Here is a 20908-nt window from a genome sequence, read left to right as displayed (position 1 = left end):
ACTGTAAGAAGCCATCATAACGTAGCATGTACCCCAAAATGGCATCAATGAAAATGTGAAAGCTCACTGCTAAGAAAACGAGCCCTCACACAGCTCCAGACAGAAAAAATAAACATTGCTTACGGTTCTCAGAAAATGGTGACAGTAGCAATTAAAAAAAAATTACAATTTTTTTTGTAAAAACAAAGCCAAAAAAAAAATTGCTAACTTTTGTGAAATGTTACAACTTGAAATTTCTTCCCATTTTGCAGCACAATGAATAGTAAACAACAATTCTGGTGCTTCGCCTTAGCTCTTCCCGATTACCCTGGTGCATTGGCTATCAGGGTAATGGTAGCTGGGCTTGATATCAGCTGGCATCAAGCTCTGGTGTTAGTAATGGAGAGGTGTCTATCAGATACCATCATTACTAACCAAGTAATCAAAAAAAAAAAAGAAACACATGAAAAAAAGAGAATTTTGTTTACTTACCGTAAATTCTTTTTCTTATAGTTCCGACATGGGAGACCCAGACCATGGGTGTATAGCTTCTGCCTCCGGAGGACACACAAAGTACTACACTCAAACGTGTAGCTCCTCCCTCCGGGCTATATACACCCCCTGGATGACAATCTAACCAGTTCAGTGCAAAAGCTGAAGGAGGACATCCACCCATAAGTAGAGATAGAGTAAAACTCGGAATAACCGGAACCTCTGTCTACAACAACAGCCGGTGAAACACACGGAACAAGAACTGCCAACAGGCAACAGGGAGGCTGCTGGGTCTCCCATGTCGGAACTATAAGAAAAAGAATTTACGGTAAGTAAACAAAATTCTCTTTTTCTTCATCGTTCCTTATGGGAGACCCAGACCATGGGACGTCTCAAAGCAGTCCATGGGTGGGAAATAAACAAAACTGAGAAGTAGGCAAAACCTAACTTCACAAATGGGCGACAGCCGCCTGAAGGATGCGTCTGCCCAAGCTCGCATCTGCCGAAGCATGAGCATGCACTTAGTAGTGCTTCGAAAAGGTGTGCAGACTAGACCAAGTGGCAGCCTGACAAACCTGCTGAGCCGTAGCCTGGTGCCTGAAAGCCCAGGAGGCACCGACAGCTCTGGTCGAGTGCGCCTTGATCCCCGGCGGGGGAGGCACTTGAGAACATTGGTAGGCATCGGAGATGGCCGACCTAATCCAACGAGCTAGGGTCGGTTTAGAAGCCGAGAGACCCTTGCGCTGACCCGTGGTTAGCACAAAAAGAGAGGTGCACCGCCTAAGAGCGGCGGTGCGTGACACATAGATTCGGAGCGCCCGCACCAAATCCAAGGTATGCAACGCCTTCTCAAAGCGATGCACAGGGGCCGGACAAAGGGAAGGCAATGAAATGTCCTGGTTAAGGTGGAAAGAAGACACCACCTTAGGGAGAAAGTCCGGAGTCGGACGGAGAACCACCTTGTCTTGGTGAAACACTAAAAAAGGTGACTCCGAAGAGAGCGCAGCCAAATCAGAGACTCTCCTGAGAGAAGTTATGGCCACTAGAAAAACCACTTTCTGTGAAAGTCTAAACAAAGGAACCTCCCTAAGAGGCTCAAAGGGGGGTTTCGGTAAGGCCGTGAGGACCAGATTAAGATCCCAGGGATCCAAAGGCCGCCGGTAAGGAGGAATGATGTGAGATGCGCCCTGTATGAAGGTGCGCACCTGAGCCAGTCGGGCGATACGCCGCTGGAATAACACCGACAGAGCCGACACCTGTCCCTTGAGGGAATTGAGGGATAGTCCTAGCTGCAGACCGGACTGTAGAAAGGACAGGATGGTCGGCAAAGAGAACGGCCAAGGAGCATGGCCGGAAGAGCGACACCAGGACAGGAAAATCTTCCAAGTCCTGTGATAAATCTTGGCCGAGGAAGACTTCCGAGCCGGAGTCATAGTGGAGATGACCTCAGAAGGAATGCCTGAAGCCGTCAGGATCCAGGACTCAAGAGCCACGCCGTCAATCTGAGAGCCGCAGAATTCTGGCGGAAAAACGGACCTGGAGAGAGAAGGTCTGGGCGGTCCGGGAGATGCCACGGCATTTCTACGGACAGACGGAGCAGATCTGGGTACCAAGCGCGCCTGGGCCAGTCCGGAGCAATGATTATGACCCGACGGCCCTCCATTCTGATCTTGCGCAGAACCCTGGGCAAGAGAGCTAGAGGGGGAAACACGTAGGCCAGACGGAACTGGGACCAATCTTGAACCAGCGCGTCCGCTGCGAAGGCCTGAGGATCGTGGGAGCGAGCCACGTAAACCGGGACCTTGTTGTTGTGCCGGGATGCCATTAGATCCACTACCGGAGTGCCCCACTTGCGGCAGATTGACTGGAACACTGCCGGATGCAGGGCCCACTCGCCGCTGTCCACGGTTTGACGGCTGAGATAATCGGCCTCCCAGTTTTCTACGCCTGGGATGTGGACTGCGGATATGGTGGACTTGGAGTCCTCCGTCCACTGAAGGATTCGTTGAACCTCCAACATCGCCAGGCGGCTGCGAGTCCCGCCCTGGTGATTGATGTAGGCAACCGCTGTCGCGTTGTCCGACTGGACTCGAATGTGCTTGCCCGCCAACAGGTGGTGAAAGGCTACGAGAGCTAGAAGAACAGCTCTGATTTCCAGCACATTGATCGAGAGGGCTGATTCGGACGGAGTCCAAGTGCCCTGTGCTCGGTGGTGGAGAAATACTGCTCCCCAGCCGGAGAGGCTGGCATCCGTGGTGAGGATCACCCAGGACGGAGTCAGGAAGGAGCGTCCCTGTGACAGAGAGAGGGGCCGAAGCCACCACTGAAGAGAGCTCCTGGTCTGTGGCGACAGAGCCACTAGCCTGTGCAAGGAAGAGGTCCGCTTGTCCCAACAACGGAGAATGTCCAGCTGCAGGGGACGCAGATGGAACTGGGCAAAGGGAACCGCTTCCATTGACGCCACCATCTGACCCAGCACCTGCATGAGGTGCCTGATGGAATGACGGCGGGGCTTCAACAGAGAGCGCACCGCCAGATGAAGGGACTGCTGTTTGACTAAGGGCAGCTTCACAAGTGCCGGTAGAGTCTCGAATTGCATCCCTAGGTACATAAGTTCCTGGGTCGGGGTCAAAGTGGACTTGGGCAGATTGACAAGCCACCCGAATTGAACAAGCGTGGCGAGAGTGAGCGAGACACTCCGCTGACAGTCTGCACTGGATGAGGCCTTGACTAGAAGGTCGTCCAGGTAGGGGATTACTGCCAACCCCTGGAGATGCAGGACCGCAACCACTGCTGCCATGACCTTGGTGAAAACACGAGGGGCCGTGGCTAACCCGAAGGGAAGAGCCACGAATTGGAAATGTTCCTCTCCGATTGCAAAGCATAGCCAACGCTGGTGTGAGACCGCAATAGGCACATGCAGATAAGCATCCTTGATGTCGATGGATGCTAGAAAATCTCCTTGGGTCATTGAGGCAATGACTGATCTCAGAGATTCCATGCGAAAGCGCCGCACCTGAACATGCTTGCTGAGAAGCTTGAGATCCAGGATGGGCCGGAAGGAACCGTCCTTCTTGGGGACTAGGAAGAGGTTTGAGTAGAAACCTCTGAACCGTTCCCGGGCGGGAACCGGAACAATTACTCCGTTGGCCTGCAAGGATGCCACGGCCTGTGAAAAGGCGGCGGCTTTGGAGCAGGGGGGAGTGGACAGAAAAAATCTGTTTGGCGGGCTGGAAGAAAATTCTATCCTGTAGCCGTGGGAGATGATATCCCGCACCCACTGATCGGAGACGTGTTGAAACCACACGTCGCCAAAGTGGGAGAGCCTGCCACCGACCAAGGACGTTGCTGGCGCAGCCAGATAGTCAAGAGGAGGCTGCCTTAGTGGCAGCGGCTCCTCCGTTCTTCTGAGGACGCGGCTTCGCGCGCCAGTTGGGTTTTCGATCCTTGGCTGAGGTAGTGGACGAAGCTGAGGGCTTAGAGGATGACCAGTTAGAGGAACGAAAGGAACGAAACCTCGACTGGTTCCTGCCCTGGACAGGTTTCCTGGTTTTAGTTTGTGGCAAGGAAGTACTCTTCCCGCCAGTAGCTTCCTTAATAATTTCATCCAGTTGTTCACCGAACAGCCGGGACCCAGCAAAGGGGAGCCCAGCAAGGAACTTCTTAGAAGAAGCGTCTGCTTTCCACTCTCGAAGCCACAAGATCCTGCGGATCGCGAGAGAATTAGCGTAAGCCACCGCCGTGCGGTGAGACGCCTCCAGAATGGCAGACATGGCGTAGGATGAAAAAGCCGAAGCCTGGGAAGTTAAGGCAACCATCTCGGGTATAGAGTCCTTGGCGAGGGAATGCATCTCCGCCAGAGAGGCAGAGACTGCCTTAAGAGCCCACACTGCTGCAAAGGACGGGGAGAACGAGGCTCCTGCCGCCTCATATACAGATTTGGCCAGAAGGTCAACCTGGCGGTCAGTGGGATCCTTAAGAGAGGTGCCATCGGCCACAGATACGACTGTCCGGGCTGAGATTCTAGACACCGGAGGGTCTACCTTTGGAGAGTGAGCCCACTCCTTAACCACTTCTGGTGGAAAGGGAAAACGGTCATCAGAACTACGCTATGGAAAGTGTTTGTCAGGACAGGCCCTGGGCTTGGTAACAGTAGCCTGAAAACTGGAGTGGTTAAAAAACGTACTCCTAGCTCTCTTAGGAGAGGTAAACTGGTGTATTTCTACCAGAGAGGCTTTTTCCTCTGACACTGGTGGATTGAGGTTCAGTACGGAGTTAATGGATGCAATCAAGTCACTAACATCCGCATCACCCTCAGATAAGTCAATGGGGTACATAGAGGTAGCGTCTGAGCCCACAGTAAAAGTATCCTCCTCGCCCTGCACCTCAGCTCGTGAATCAGAGCCGTGGGACGAGGAAGGAGAAGGGTCCCTGCGTCTCCGTTTAGGAGGACGGGGTCCTAAAACATGCTCTGAGAGCTCTCCAGAGCTCGGAGCAGCAGAGGCACCCTGAGAAGGGGGCTGATGCATGGTCAGCAGAGTCCGGGACAGCTGTCCCATGGAGTCGGCAAAAGACTGGGAGATAGCTCTGGAAAAAGATGCTACCCAAGCCGGGGGTTCAGCCACCGGGACCGGAGCAGCCGGGGGGACCCCTGAAGAGGCTCCAGGCTGAGGCACCACCATGTTAGAGCAGGCATCACAATGTGGATATGTGCTCGGTTCAGGCAGAATGAGCTTACATGCAGTGCATATAGAGTACAGCTTTGCAGACTTGCTCCTAGTGAGAGACATGCTGCTGAGGTGGAAGCTCTGCAGTAAAAACTACACTCCTATAGAATGACTCCTTGAGAGTGTATAATAAAGCCCACAACCAGAGGTTGTGGCTTACCAGACCGGTTTTTGTGTGCCCTCCGGATTCCACAGCTCGGACCCCCAGTAGATGGAGAAGTTGCAGCAGCCAGCGCCGATCAGTGTGTGAACGCTGATAAAATGGCGCCGGAGTGAGGAGGGGGGGGGCGGGTTTAGCCCAAGAGCGGGAATTTGGAGGGCCAAGGAGAGATACAGGGGAGGGAAACATCTCCTCAGAGAGGAGTGTCCTCCCCACTGCTGAACGGCCGGTGGGCGGCGCCGCACTGTTCCCCTGCATGATGATATGCAGGGGAACTGAAAACGAAACTAGGCCGCAACTGAAGCCGGGGCCTAGATTTTTACATGCGGCCGACGAGCAGGCACCCTCGGCGCGGTTCTCAGGCAAAACCCAGAGAACCGGCCGGAATTCTTAGCAAAATCAAAAGACACACTCTCCCCTTAATAAATGTACCCGGGACCCCTGAAAAACGTCTCAATACTTAGCTTTTGAGACGCAGGGCCAGGTCCCTGGGGGGGGTTAAACGCTCCGTCCGGCAGGATCCTGACAGGGCTGCGGATGGAGACCGGTCTCCTGCACAGCAGAGAGAACCGTGATGGCTCCCACTTCAAGCCAGAGCCTCAGGAGATGGTGAAGGAGCGCGGCATGTGAAGGCTCCAGCCTTGTAAAGTCAACCTTAACAGCACCGCCGACACAGTGGGGTGAGAAGGGACATGCCGGGAGTCCAGACTGGACCCGCTTTTCTTCCATATCTTTGAAATCAAAAATCTTAAAAAATTAAAAATCAGAGAATGCATGTGTGTGTGTGACCTCCTGAACACAAAGCATTGAACTGGTTAGATTGTCATCCAGGGGGTGTATATAGCCCGGAGGGAGGAGCTACACGTGAGTGTAGTACTTTGTGTGTCCTCCGGAGGCAGAAGCTATACACCCATGGTCTGGGTCTCCCATAAGGAACGATGAAGAAATAGTTTATTCCAATAAACACTCGCCCAAAACTTTCCCTTACTTACCATTTTATTAAAAAAAAAAATTATGTAGCTCTGTCATAGTCCAGGGAATCTGTCCACTGAATGCCTTGTAGTCCAAAAAAGGATATCTGGAAAAAAAACCACAAACATTCAACACAGAAATAAAAACAAGACACTTCTCCTCATTCACCACTTTATTCAACAGAAAAAATTCCCAACTACTCAGACGCAGTCCAGGGATTGCGATGAACAAAGTCTACGGACCATTGTTCTGACACTCAACAAACTTTGCTTAGATGCAATTCTGTGTCACGCTGCGCTGTGCGAGACCTGGCGTCTCTGAAGAGCGCTGGGGTCAGCAACATTAACGCTGTTCAGGGTTGCCGGGTCACCAGGTTACTCCCGCTGAGCTGTGCGCAACTCTGATGAACAGTAACGTTACTGATGTCACCACTCTTCAGAGGCGCTTGTCTCGCACAGAGCAGCAAGACCCGGAGTGACCTAGTGACCCAGCAACCCTGAACAGCAGTAATGTTCCTGATGTCATTGCTCTTCAGAGGCGCTGGGTCTCATGCAGTGCAGTGTGACCCAGAATTGCCTGGTTGCAAAGTCTATTGAGTGTCAGGACGATGCCCCATAGACTTTGCAGTTTGAATCCCTTGACTATGTCAGACCAGCTGTGAATTTTTTTTTCTTTTGAATAAAGTGGTGAACGAGGATAAGTGTCTCGTTTTATTTCTGTGCTTGTATGATTGTGTTATGTTTCAGATATACTTTTATATACTGGGCTAAGATGGATTCGGTGACTACGGTGGAGCGGTGTGGTTTTGTTTTATTTTTTATAAAATGATAACCGATGGAAAATTTGGGGGTGTTGAAACTATTTCATTGTGTTTGTGTCTTTTTTTCTTTTTTTTACTGGGTTAGTAATGGGGGTGTCTGATAAACACCCCTCCATTACTAACGCTAGGGCTTAATGTCAACTGACACTACACAGCTGATATTAACCCCATAAACATTACCCCGCTTGCAAATGCACCAGGGCATTTGTGAAGAGCCAAAGCAAAGGGGCAGAATTGGCGCATCTAATGTGTGGGCTCGCATTTTTAGGCCGTGAAGGGCCCAATAACCATGGACCTTCCCTAGCCTGATAACAGCCGAAAGCTGTCTACTTTACCTTTGCTGGTTATCAAAAATGGGGGGAACCCCTGCGTCGTTTTTTTCTTTTATTTATTTGGTAAATTGATGTCAAATCTCTGTGTCATCTTTGCACATCATTAACACATAAAAATCTTTCATTACTTGACAGCATTTCATTCTGTTCTATGTCACACGGACGGCACAAGGAGATCATCAGAGAGCTGTCCGTGTTTTTCAAGGACCCATAGACTTCTATTGCTCCTTATAATCTGTCCTGAAGCTAAAAAAACAAACATTTCTCAGTGTGGATCACATGGACACACTGTCGATGTGAAAACACTGAGGTGTGAAAACCAACACAGACTTCAATGAGTATGTACTGTATGTGTGCATGTCTCCAGTACATGTGAAAACAGACATCAAACATACTGGAAACACAGACGTGTGAAGAGGGCTTTATAATGTGCCAATCATAAAATAATTTTAGTGCATTTAGCTTAATAACTCTCCCCTAATGATTGTAAAATACCTGTGTCTGTTTGCTCTCTCTGCAGTTCTCCAAGGAAGGAAACCTTGCTCTCCTGGAGTCTTCGGTTCAGGAGCATAAAGTTCCTTAGGTATACATTTTATTCCAGGAACAAATGTCTTTTTAGCAGCCAAGCCTGTGGAAAATTTGATAACAAAGTTAAGGCGTATTACACTTTAAGGAAAGTGGACACCAAACATTCATATCCACTTCCTGCAAAAGGACGTTGTATTCAAGTTCTAGGAGGGGGGTCATCACGTGTGGAGAAGATCATGAGCGGATTCCCCCCCCCCGCAGGAAGCAGAAGCCGGCTATATTATATAGCTGGATCTATCTACCAGCCGCAACATTTGTATCACTCTCATCTTGGCCCTCCTTCGAAGTTCAATTGGAGGAGATTGAGATTTTCACTATATAATCAAAACAATCAAACAATGGTAGGTTGAAGACCCTTATGGGACTAAACAAATAAAAAAAAGAAATTAAAAATATATCCCCTTGTCCCCTCTTACAAAATAAAGAAGAAAAAAAACCTAAAAAGTACCGTATTTTTCGGATTATAAGACACACTTTTCAACCTATTTGGGAGGAAAATGGGGTGTGCATCTTATAAGCCAAATGAAGCTTACCAGAGGATGGTGGAGAGGAGTCACAGGAGGCAGGGGCAATGCTGCAGGCTGTGCACAGTTCTGTGGGTGGTGCTGATGCTGATATTGGGCTGTGCTCGCTGCAGGGTGAGGCAGGGGCCATACTGAAAATGGCTTCAAATAATGATGCCCGGAGTCTGCGCATGCGCAGATTAAGCTCTCGGTTCAAGATCTCATTTGCGCACGCGCTACCTCCGGTCCACTGATCTCCCAGCAGCAGACTTAAGGAAAATGGCACCCGGAAGTGGTGCGTGCGCAGATGAGTTCTTGGCTCATCATTGAGCAGATAGCTCAATCTGCGCATACACCGACTCCAGACACCAATTCTTTGAAGCCCACACGGCCAACAGTTTCTGAATGCTCCTGCCTCACAGCGCCTGCAGCAAGCATTCGTGACACCCACTGCACCACCTGCAGCATCTCCCTATTCCAGCACCGCCCCTGCCTACTCCTACTGTGACCTCGCTGTGCACTAGGGAGGGTGAGTAACTTCTGTTTGTTATTTAAGGTATCTAAGAGCATCTAGTGTCAGTATGCTTAACCCCTTAGTGACCAAGCCAATTTTGACTGTAAAATGGATATTCACATCTCCAAGATCCTATCCAATATGTAGTAGGTGTAATAATAATATTAGCAAATACCTCCAATTGGAAATGTAGTATAATTTTTCTGATTCACTGTGTCAATTACCTCATGTTCAGGGCATTGTAGCCATTGTTATGACCACACATATAGTCACAATTAGTTAGTTAGTTTCTTGTGGTCATAACCATGGATACCTAAGCTGCAATGCCCTGAACATGAGGTAAGAGACATGGCTATATCAGAACTATACTACATTTCTATTTGGAAGTATTTGCTAATATCATTATTATTATTATTATTATTACACCTACTACATAACGGGATAAGAGATGGGAATAACCCTTTAATAACCAAGCCAAATTTATTAAATTTGACCAGTATCACTTTATGGCTATGTGCGCACGCTGCGTTTTTTTGACACTGCGTTTTTGGCCGCTAAAGACGCACAAAAACGCACCTGCATCGAAAAAACGCATAAAAAACGCATGCATTTTTACCGCGATTTGGTGCGTTTTTGGCTGCGTTTTGCTGCGTTTTTGATCTCTGCGTTTTGCTGCGTTTTTCCAATGCATTGCATGGGCGGAAAACGCAGAAAAACGCAGGAAAGAATTGACATGTCCATTTTTTTTTTCAAGCTCAAAAACGCAGCTTAAAAAAACAGTTGTGTGCAGACAGCAAAAATGAAAACTCATAGACTTTGCTGGGGGAGCAAAGTCATGCAGTTTTGAGGCCAAAAACGCCGCGAAAAACGCACTGTGCGCACATAGCATATGAGGTTATAACTCTGGAACACTTCAACGAATCCCAGTGATTTAGATACTGTCCTTTCGTGACACATTGTACTTTAGGGTAGTGTTAAATTTAGGCAAGTATTTTTTGCCTTTATTTGTGAAAATAAAAGTTTTCTGGATTAAATTTAGAAACCTTCACAATTTTCCAATGCAGTTAGTCAAGCTGTACAAAATAATTTATAAATTTCCATTTCCCAAACGACTACTTTACATCTGCATCGTTTTTCACATGTCATTTTATTTTGTTAGGATGTTAGAAGGGTTAAAAGTTTAGGAGCAGTTTGTCATTATTTCAAGAAAATTACAAAACCTGTTTCTTTAGGGACCAATTCAGAGTTAAATGAGCCGATATATTGGAAACCCCACAAAAGTGATCACATTTTAAAAACCGTAGCCCTTAAATACTTCAAAACTGCTGTCAGGAAATGTTTTAACCCTTCAGGTGCTACATAGGAATTCACGCAATGTGGAATGAAACAAAAATGTAATTCTTCCTCTAAAATGTTGCTTTAGCCCAAAATGTTTCACTTTGTCAAGGAATAGAATGAGAATATGCACTCCTCAATTTGTTTCCTAGTTTGCTCTGAGTGCGCCGGTACCCGACATGATCACCCCTGGCAACTACAGCCTGGAGTGATCATGTGTGGCTGTATTCACTGTCCCCCGCGTGTCATCATCAGCGCGGGGGGCAGTGAATCAGTACACTCACCGGCCACGATCCATGCAGCACCGCAATGTCCTCCTGTCAGTGTCGGCGGCAGCTGCGTGTGGACACATGCGCACAGTGATGACGTTATCGCTGTGCGCACGTGTCCACATGCAGCCACCACCGGCACAGACAGGATGACATCGCGATGCTGCAGGGATCGTGGCCAGCTCCTCACTCCAGGGGCGCTGCTGCTGACATAGACGGAGGAGGAGCGATGCTGCAGGGAGTGAGGAAAGGTGAGTACGAACGGTTAATTTTTTTATGTGCCACAGGATGCGGGCCGTATACCAGGATGGGGGTATATTATGAGCAGGATGGGGGTATATTATGAGCAGGATGGGAATATATTATGAGCAGGATGGTTGTATATGAGCAGGATGGGGGTATATGAGCAGAATGGGGGTATATGAGCAGGATGGGGGTATATGAGCAGGATGGGGGTATATGAGCAGGATGGGGGTATATGAGCAGGATGGGAGCATATTATGAGCAGGATAGGGGTATATTATGAGCAGGATGGGGGTATATTATGAGCAGGATGGGGGTATATTATGAGCAGGATGGGGTTATATTATAAGCAGGATGGGGGTATATTATGAGCAGGATGGGGGTATATGAGCAGGATGGGGGTATATGAGCAGGATGGGGCCATATGCCAGGATGGGGTATATAGCAGAATGCGGGCATATGCCAGTATATAGCAGGATGCAGCGATATGCCAGGATGACGGTATATAGCAGGATGGGGGCTATACCAGGATGAGGGACATATACTGTATATACAAGGCAGGAGGATCATTACCAGGCTGGGGTACCTTAGTAGAGAATTTGGGGACATTACCCCCATAACAGTGTCAGCAGCAGATCCTCGCCCCATAAGGCTATGTGCGCACGTAGCGTTTGTCCTTGCAGAAATTTCTGCAGCGATTTGAACAGCACACGTGCGCTTCAAATCGCTGCAGAAAGAAAAAAAAAAAGCAGATTTCATGCACTCTGAGTTTAGCCCCTCCCATAGACAGAGCGGGGGATGCATGAGAGCGCACGGAATAAGTGACATGTCACTTCTTAGAACGCGCGCTTTGGTCAGAAGCCGAAGCGCTGCGCTCTAATACGCCACGTGCGTACGTCTCCTGCATAATCTTCATAGATTATGCTGGGGACGCAGGACGCATGCAGTTACGCTGTGGTGCAGATCGCAGCGTAACTGCATGCAAATACACAACGTGCACACATAGCCTAACAGTGTGAGATGACCACATTTTTTGCTTAAAATTTTATTTTCCTATTTTCCTCCTCTAAAACCAGGGTGCGTCTTATGGTCCGGTGCGTCTTTCTTATAGTCCGAAAAAAACGATATGTGGTCGTCCACACTTGAGCGATAAATTCACCTAATATGATGTGACACAACCAGAACAGAGATCACACGAAGTTCAAATTGAGACTCCATCTACCTCTGTGAGTGGTTCCATCCAGACCTTTGTCTGATTCAAGGTTTTTGTGGTTTACACAGAAACCCTGATGTAAGCGTTCGGAGGAGTGCAAAGGATCAATGTGAACAGAGCCTTACTCCGATTGTTTTTTGAGAGGTAAAATTAACAAATAGACCGTAGTACAAGGATAGTTCTTATTTTTGTGTAGCTCACCATGCGGTATTGATGATAAGACAGGTTAGTATGATTGCAGTGATACCAGATTTATATAGGGGTGTGAGGCAAATCCCGGGATATGAAGATGAATTATGACTCCAGTCATAATCCCTCATCACTCCCTGGCAGTGCCCCCTCCCTTCTTGTTCTCAGTGTTCCACTTACACCTCCATGGCCATGTCCTGTGATATGGAGATGAGGTGGTGTGGGAACAATGGACACAGGATGACTCCCTGCCGTCACCCTGTAGTAGGAGCTGCTATCTAATTAGCAAGGCTCTGGAAATAGCCAGACAGAACGACTCCAGTAAAAAATGGTTCATATCTCGCAAGCCATATTTCCGATAAATATGGCAACCATAAAAATGGTGTCTCCGCATGCGGGCGATGCTGGCACACCCTTTTTATGGGAGCAGGACATTGGGAAATGCCCCAGGCGTGATATCAGCCAATGGGGAACTGGCAGACAGGTCATGAGTCCCCTCGTTCTGTAGCTAAATTCATAACTGTCACAATGAGAGCATTGGCGTCCGCCTACGACGCTCCCAGGCAAAGTTATGGCCCATATTCCATGTTGGGATATTGTCCATAACTCAAGCCAGGGGTGGAGCAGTGCTTCCCTGTGAGGTCACTAAGGTAGCAGGGGACCTGGATCTGCCCAGGTTGATAACCCTACTTCGGCCATTTTCCAGTGTTCTTTCGCTGGGGGCACGTGTAGGAAACATCTGTGGGAGTTCCTGGAAACCTGGTCTACAGCGCCCCCCTGTGGCCAGACGCACAAGGTAACTGATTGAACTGTGTATGCCTGTTTGTAACCCATGCTTTGATTGTAACTGTACTCTGACATATGTATATTCTGTAGATTCCCTATTGTGTATATTGTAGTTTCTAGTGTGCTTTAGGCTGATTAAATTATATAATTAATCTTGGGCTGTTCTGTTATCTCGATCTTGAATCCCACGTCTGTGTGTTCGGCTAATGGTTACCGTAAATCGGTTGGTGGCAGCGAATTGTGCCAAGGATTATTGTGGGGAGGCCAGTGAGATTCGGGGAGATTTTATATATTCCGCCCGCGGAGGTCGGGGGAATATATACCCTACTCTCACCGGGGACCCTTCAATAATCGGCATAAGTAGTATAGCGGCCTCCTTGCTTATTGTCGGGCAATTCCATAATTGGCCTGACTATAAGAGGGGCGCTAGAGAGCGCGTCACGTGCTCTGTCTGTCGGTCGGGAGGTATAAAGGAGGGGTGACCCCCACTTGTTACCCCCCGATTGTGACGTACTGGTAGCCAGCGCGGGGGATTTCTGAGTGATCCCCCCGGTGGTTTGTGACATATTGGTGGCATAGCGGTGGGATCGAGATAATAGTGTGTGTGAGTGTGAGACCCATACTCCCAGACACTAAAGACTGCCTGCAGCAGCTGTGGCTGCTGGGGTCTTCAGACTAGCTCAACACTAGAGTGTCAGAGTGCAGATACTGTAAGGTGTGTGGAGGCATCAGGTGTCAGTTCTGTGTCAGTGACCAAAAGTCTGCAAGAATGGCTGATGGCACCAGGAGCAGAGCTATGCAACTGGCCAATGCTAAGGCAGGAGCCGAAGAGAGGGAGGACGGTGCTGTGGACAGCAATGAGGAGGTTGCCCACGAGTCCTCCAGGAGCTCGACGCCAGAAAACCGTTCTGCCGAGGACATTGCGCAACCTGGCACTGCTGGACAAGATGAGGAGGAGCTCACCCAAGGTTCCTCAACGAGCCAGATGCCAGCCCTCCGCTCTGAAAGGGACAGTGAATTGCCTAGCTCTGCAGCGTGCCGCAGATCACCACGTGCCATTCCACCGAGCCTGGGAGGCTCGGATAGCCTTCTTCAAATGGCTATGGCCCTTCTCCAGGCTGGAGACCAGAAGGGCTACAAGGAACTCCTGGCAGAGCGCAGGGCAGAGCGGCACGCAGAGCGTGAGGCTGCGGAGCGAGAGCGGCAGGCAGCGCGTGAAGAGCGAGAGCGACAGGCAGACCGTGACTACCAACTGCAGCTAGCTCAGCTCCGGCCCTCATCAGCCACATGTGACCTTCGAGACACCAAACTTCCAAAGGTCCGTGTTGAGGACTTCCCAGTGCTGGAGAAGGATGGAGACTTGGACTCTTTCTTGACTGCTTTTGAACGGACTTGCTTGCAGCACCATCTGGACAAGGACCAGTGGGCCAAATACCTGACCCCCCGTTTAAGGGGTAAGGCCCTGGATATCCTTGGGGACTTGCCTGCTGAGGCAGATCAGGGCTACGACACCATCAAGCGGGCCCTGATCCAACAGTACAACCTCACTCCAGAGTCCTACCGCAAGAAGTTCCGGAGCCTACAGAAGGGACCAAAGGACTCCTGGGCTGACCACCGGCGGGCACTTGCCCGAGCTGCCGACCACTGGACCCAAGGCCTGCAGCTTTCCACCGGACCGGAGATCCTGGACTTGTTCATCACGGAGCAACTCTTGTGGAACTGCCCGGAGGATCTCCGCCAGTTCATCCGAGACCAGAAGCCAAAGGGGTCCACGGCTACAGCTGCCCTTGCCGATGACTACACCAACAACCGGGCCCCTGAGGCCAGGAGAGCGGCCACCAGCAGCACCTGGAGAGGGGGTAAGATGAATTCTGCGACTGCCCCACCTGCCCCTAGACTGCAGGGGGTGTCCCCCTCAACTCCCCTCTCCAGGCCCGTGGCGGAACCAAGACGGTGCCACCAGTGCAACCTACCTGGACACTTCAAGGCCATGTGCCCTCAGCGTCCCAAGGCCCCGGCTCCGTCCCCGTCCCAAGGGCCGCCCAAGGTGTATTGTGTGGGTGGGGGTGGTGGTAGGTCCCTGGACAGCTTCCAACCTGTCACCGTCGGCCGGTCTGTGACCATAGGACTGCGAGACAGCGCCTCGGAGGTGACTCTGGTGCGGCCTGAGATGGTGTCCCCCCAAGACTTGATCCCTGGAAAAACCCTCGCTGTCTCCGGGATTGGAGGCACTGACCCGGCGCTGCCTGTTGCTGACATTTATGTGGACTGGGGCGCAGGGCGAGGGGTGAGGGAGGTGGGGGTAACTGATCGGATCCCTGCAAACGTGCTACTTGGGACAGATTTGGGGCAGATAACCTCCCAGTTTGGGCCCCAACCAAGGGCTGAACCTTCAGCCCGTACTGACATGCCTCCGGACAATGTTAATGTGTTATCTATGAATGATGTAAGGGAGGAGGGAGTGAACTCTGATATTTCTGCTTGCATAGACACCATAGACACACACTCAGCTGCAGCTGTGACAGGGGAGGGGGTCAGAGAAAGGTGTGACAATGCCTCTACAAGTAACCAGCCTGTGAGCTGGGATCTGTTGCCCTCTGCAGGGATAAGCAGGGAGCAGGGTGCTGCAGGGGGAGGACCAGTGTGTGGGGTGGGGGCTACCACAGCAAATGTGGGGTCCCCAGAGATTTCACAGCGGGGTTCTGTTGCTGCAGGAGGGGAACAGGCAGGTGAGATTGGGGCCGGTCCAGGAGCGGAAGTGCTCCCAGGTAAGATCTCGGTGCATGGTTCCCCCACAACCGGGGTGTCAGGAAGCCAGGTAGGTCTGCCTGAACCGGCGACTTGGTCAGGAACGGAGGAGGAGCAGGCACGACCCACGGTCGCAGCGGCTGTGGCCGCTGTCACCCGCAGTGGGAGTGCTGGAAGCCAAGGGGCCTCCCGGAGGTCCGATAGCACTTCCCCTTCTGACCAAGTGGCAGCCGAGTCAGGTGGAGGCCAGGACACAGGTCCCGGGGTACTGACTGAAGATGTGACAGTCTCGTCGATTCTGGCCACATCTAGTCAGGGGTTTCAGGCAGCGTTAGAAGCTGACGACAGCCTGAAAGCTCTTAAGGAGCAGGCGGCACAGCCTCCCTCGGACTCGGACCCGGAGCGAGTGGTCTGGGACCAAGGACGGCTGTACCGGGCCACGGTCCAGCAGGGTTCACCGGAGGCATGGCCCAGGGACCGACAGTTGGTGGTACCCTATCCGTTCCGGACGGAGTTGTTGCGGATCGCACATGAGATTCCGATGGCCGGACACCTAGGGATCGCTAAGACCAAGGCCAGGTTAAACCAGCATTTCTACTGGCCAAAAATGGGGGCCGATGTGGCTGCTTACTGCCGTTCGTGTGAAACCTGTCAGAGAGTGGGGAAGGCGGGGCCACGCCCCAAAGCCCCACTAGTATCTCTGCCAATCATCGATGAGCCTTTCAGGAGGGTGGCTGTGGATCTGGTCGGCCCGCTGGCCATCCCCAGCAGCTCCGGGAAACGCTTCCTACTGACGGTAGTGGACTATGCCACCCGGTACCCAGAAGCAGTGGCCTTGTCGTCCATTCGGGCTGACAAGGTGGCCACCGCATTGCTGGAGATTTTCTCCCGAGTGGGTTTTCCCCAGGAAATGCTCACTGACCGGGGGACCCAATTCATGTCCCAGCTGATGGAGGCCCTCTGTAAGCAAGTCCAGGTGCGACATCTGGTGGCCAGCCCGTACCATCCACAGACTAATGGCCTGTGCGAGCGGTTCAATGGCACCTTAAAGCAGATGCTTAAGATGTTGGTCGACTCCCATGGGCGTGACTGGGAGCGGTATCTCCCACACCTGTTATTTGCTTACCGGGAGGTTCCACAGGCCTCAACAGGATTCTCACCGTTTGAGCTCCTGTACGGGCGACGTGTGCGGGGCCCCCTGGCTCTGGTGAAAGAGGCTTGGGAAGGGGATTTGGCCACCCCTGGAGTGTCGGTTATCGAGTATGTCATGCGCTTCCGGGACAAAATGCAGGCCTTGACGCAACTGGTACACGACAATATGGCTCAAGCCCAGGCCGATCAGAAGCGTTGGTACGACCAGAACGCTTGTGAGAGGACCTACCAAGTGGGTCAAAGGGTGTGGGTACTGGTCCCCGTACCACAGGACAAGCTTCAGGCAGCCTGGGAAGGCCCATACCTCGTGTACCAGCAGCTCAACCCTGTGACGTACCTGGTCACCCTGGACCCTGCCCGTGGAAGGCGGAAGCCCTTCCATGTGAACATGATGAAGGCACATCATGAGCGGGAGGCGTGTGCGCTCCCCGTGTGCAACCTGCCCGAGGAGGGAGAAGCGGAAACCCTCTTGGATATGCTAGCCCAGGTTAGGGCAGGCGGATCCATTGAGGATGTGGAGGTTGGCCACCAGCTCTTGGAAGACCAACGGTCCCAGCTGTGGGCCACCCTCCTCCCCTTCCGGGGGTTGTTTACCAACCAGCCCGGAAGGACTGACTTGGCTGTCCATCACGTGGACACTGGGGATCATCCCCCGATCCGGCGTTCAGCATATCGGGTCTCCCTGGAGGTGCAGCAACACATGCGCCAGGAGATTGACGAGATGCTGAAGCTGGGGGTGATCCAGGCATCCAACAGCGCTTGGGCCTCGCCTGTAGTCCTCGTCCCTAAGAAGGACCGAACCACTCGGTTCTGCGTGGACTACAGGGGGCTCAATGCGGTCACGGTCGCCGATGCGTACCCAATGCCACGCATCGATGACCTGCTCGATCAGTTGGCCGGGGCTCAGTACCTGACCATCATGGATCTGAGCCGGGGATATTGGCAGATCCCCCTGACTCGCAAGGCCAGGGAACGCTCTGCCTTTATTACCCCATTTGGACTGTACGAGTCCACGGTGATGCCATTCGGGATGAGGAATGCCCCTGCCACTTTCCAGCGGATGGTCAACACCCTGCTCAAGGGACTTGAAGGGTACGCGGCCGCGTACCTGGATGACATTGCCGTCTTCAGTCCCACCTGGGAGGACCACCTAGAGCATCTAGCACAGGTGCTCAGGCGGATCCACCGGGCAGGTTTGACCATCAAGCCGGGAAAGTGTCAGCTGGCCATGAGCGAGGTCCAGTACCTCGGTCACCGGGTAGGTGGGAGAACACTGAAGCCCGAGCCTGAGAAAGTGGAAGCCATCGCATCCTGGCCCACCCCCAGGACCAAGAAGCAGGTGATGTCCTTCTTGGGGACCGCTGGGTACTATAGGAGGTTTGTTCCATGCTATAGTAGCCTGGCAAAGCCCTTGACGGACCTCACCAAGAAGAAGCTGCCCTCTGCAGTCGATTGGACAATGGACTGCGAGACAGCCTTCCGGGCCCTAAAGGACGCCCTGTCCAGCCCGCCCGTGCTACAGGCAGCCGACTTCACGCGGCCGTTTGTAGTACAGACCGACGCCAGTGACTTCGGCCTCGGTGCGGTGCTCAGCCAGGTGGACTCTGCGAGCCAAGAGCACCCAGTCTTGTACCTGAGCAGGAAGCTGTTACCAAGGGAAGTTGCCTATTCCACGATGGAGAAGGAGTGCCTGGCCATAGTGTGGGCCCTGCAGCGTCTGCAACCCTATCTATACGGGCGCCACTTCATCGTGGAGACGGACCACAATCCCCTCAGCTGGTTGCACACCGTCTCTGGGACGAATGGGCGATTGTTGCGATGGAGCCTTGCGCTCCAGCAATACAACTTCACCATTCGCCACAAAAGGGGCCGTGACCACGGTAACGCAGACGGGCTGTCCCGACAAGGAGAGGTCGCGGACGGGCGCACGGGGGAACACCGGAGTGTGCTGCCCCCTAGCGCCCTCAAAAGGGGGGAGGTGTGAGGCAAATCCCGGGATATGAAGATGAATTATGACTCCAGTCATAATCCCTCATCACTCCCTGGCAGTGCCCCCTCCCTTCTTGTTCTCAGTGTTCCACTTACACCTCCATGGCCATGTCCTGTGATATGGAGATGAGGTGGTGTGGGAACAATGGACACAGGATGACTCCCTGCCGTCACCCTGTAGTAGGAGCTGCTATCTAATTAGCAAGGCTCTGGAAATAGCCAGACAGAACGACTCCAGTAAAAAATGGTTCATATCTCGCAAGCCATATTTCCGATAAATATGGCAACCATAAAAATGGTGTCTCCGCATGCGGGCGATGCTGGCACACCCTTTTTATGGGAGCAGGACATTGGGAAATGCCCCAGGCGTGATATCAGCCAATGGGGAACTGGCAGACAGGTCATGAGTCCCCTCGTTCTGTAGCTAAATTCATAACTGTCACAATGAGAGCATTGGCGTCCGCCTACGACGCTCCCAGGCAAAGTTATGGCCCATATTCCATGTTGGGATATTGTCCATAACTCAAGCCAGGGGTGGAGCAGTGCTTCCCTGTGAGGTCACTAAGGTAGCAGGGGACCTGGATCTGCCCAGGTTGATAACCCTACTTCGGCCATTTTCCAGTGTTCTTTCGCTGGGGGCACGTGTAGGAAACATCTGTGGGAGTTCCTGGAAACCTGGTCTACAGCGCCCCCCTGTGGCCAGACGCACAAGGTAACTGATTGAACTGTGTATGCCTGTTTGTAACCCATGCTTTGATTGTAACTGTACTCTGACATATGTATATTCTGTAGATTCCCTATTGTGTATATTGTAGTTTCTAGTGTGCTTTAGGCTGATTAAATTATATAATTAATCTTGGGCTGTTCTGTTATCTCGATCTTGAATCCCACGTCTGTGTGTTCGGCTAATGGTTACCGTAAATCGGTTGGTGGCAGCGAATTGTGCCAAGGATTATTGTGGGGAGGCCAGTGAGATTCGGGGAGATTTTATATATTCCGCCCGCGGAGGTCGGGGGAATATATACCCTACTCTCACCGGGGACCCTTCAATAATCGGCATAAGTAGTATAGCGGCCTCCTTGCTTATTGTCGGGCAATTCCATAATTGGCCTGACTATAAGAGGGGCGCTAGAGAGCGCGTCACGTGCTCTGTCTGTCGGTCGGGAGGTATAAAGGAGGGGTGACCCCCACTTGTTACCCCCCGATTGTGACGTACTGGTAGCCAGCGCGGGGGATTTCTGAGTGATCCCCCCGGTGGTTTGTGACAAGGGGTTTTTATATTTTGCTACTATTACACATTAAAAAAATTGTATAAAAAATATATATATTTGCCATATTCTGAGAGCTGTAACTTTTTATCTTTGGGTGAACTGAGCTGTATGGGGGTTTATTTTTTGCACGGCGGGATAAGAGGTTTTTTTGTATTATTATGTAAACATTTTTTGATCGCCTTTTATTCATATTTTTCTGACGCAGATGAACAATAACCAGCACTTTTTGTTCGATTAACCGTGTAGTAAAAATGATGACTGATTTATACTTTGGGTCAGTACGATTGTAGCAATACCAGATTATATAGTTTCTTTATGCTTTGCTCCTTTTACACAATAACCCTTAAAATTTTCCAAACATTTATTTGTTATTGCATCACCATATTCTGAGAGCTGTAACTTTTTTTTTTATCTCCTCATGAGCTATATTAGGGATGGGTTTTTTGTAGTTCAGAACAAATATTCCAACAGTTTTATAGCTTGGATCGTTGATACCAATTATGTGTTTTGTTTCTTTTTAATACAACTGTTTTATGCATTTTTTTTCAGATTTTAGGTAACTTTTTTCTCAACTGTTTTCAACCTTATCTTACCTGAATGTCTCCAAATTACTGTAGCAAAAATGT

General features: G+C 51.0%; 1 protein-coding gene across 4 annotated transcripts in view; it reads right to left on the bottom strand.

Annotated features, from left to right (window-relative positions):
• The window catches only part of CEP78 (centrosomal protein 78), a 145530-nt gene that overhangs the window by 53809 nt on the left and 70813 nt on the right, over nucleotides 1-20908 (bottom strand). For 3 of the 4 annotated variants that reach the window (XM_075318222.1, XM_075318214.1, XM_075318204.1), the window contains 2 exons: nucleotides 20876-20893; nucleotides 7978-8110 (listed from right to left, as the gene is read on the bottom strand). In XM_075318222.1, the coding sequence (XP_075174337.1) occupies nucleotides 7978-8110; nucleotides 20876-20893 (151 nt within the window). The remainder of the gene's footprint in view (nucleotides 1-7977; nucleotides 8111-20875; nucleotides 20894-20908) is intronic. The other variant, XM_075318232.1, reaches the window with a different exon arrangement.

This window comes from Anomaloglossus baeobatrachus, chromosome 1 (assembly GCF_048569485.1).
Source record: "Anomaloglossus baeobatrachus isolate aAnoBae1 chromosome 1, aAnoBae1.hap1, whole genome shotgun sequence".
In the NCBI taxonomy this organism is placed as follows: Eukaryota; Metazoa; Chordata; class Amphibia; order Anura; family Aromobatidae; genus Anomaloglossus; species Anomaloglossus baeobatrachus.
The sequence above is the reverse complement of the archived record's forward strand: the minus strand, read 5'-3'. Positions and strand labels throughout refer to the sequence as shown.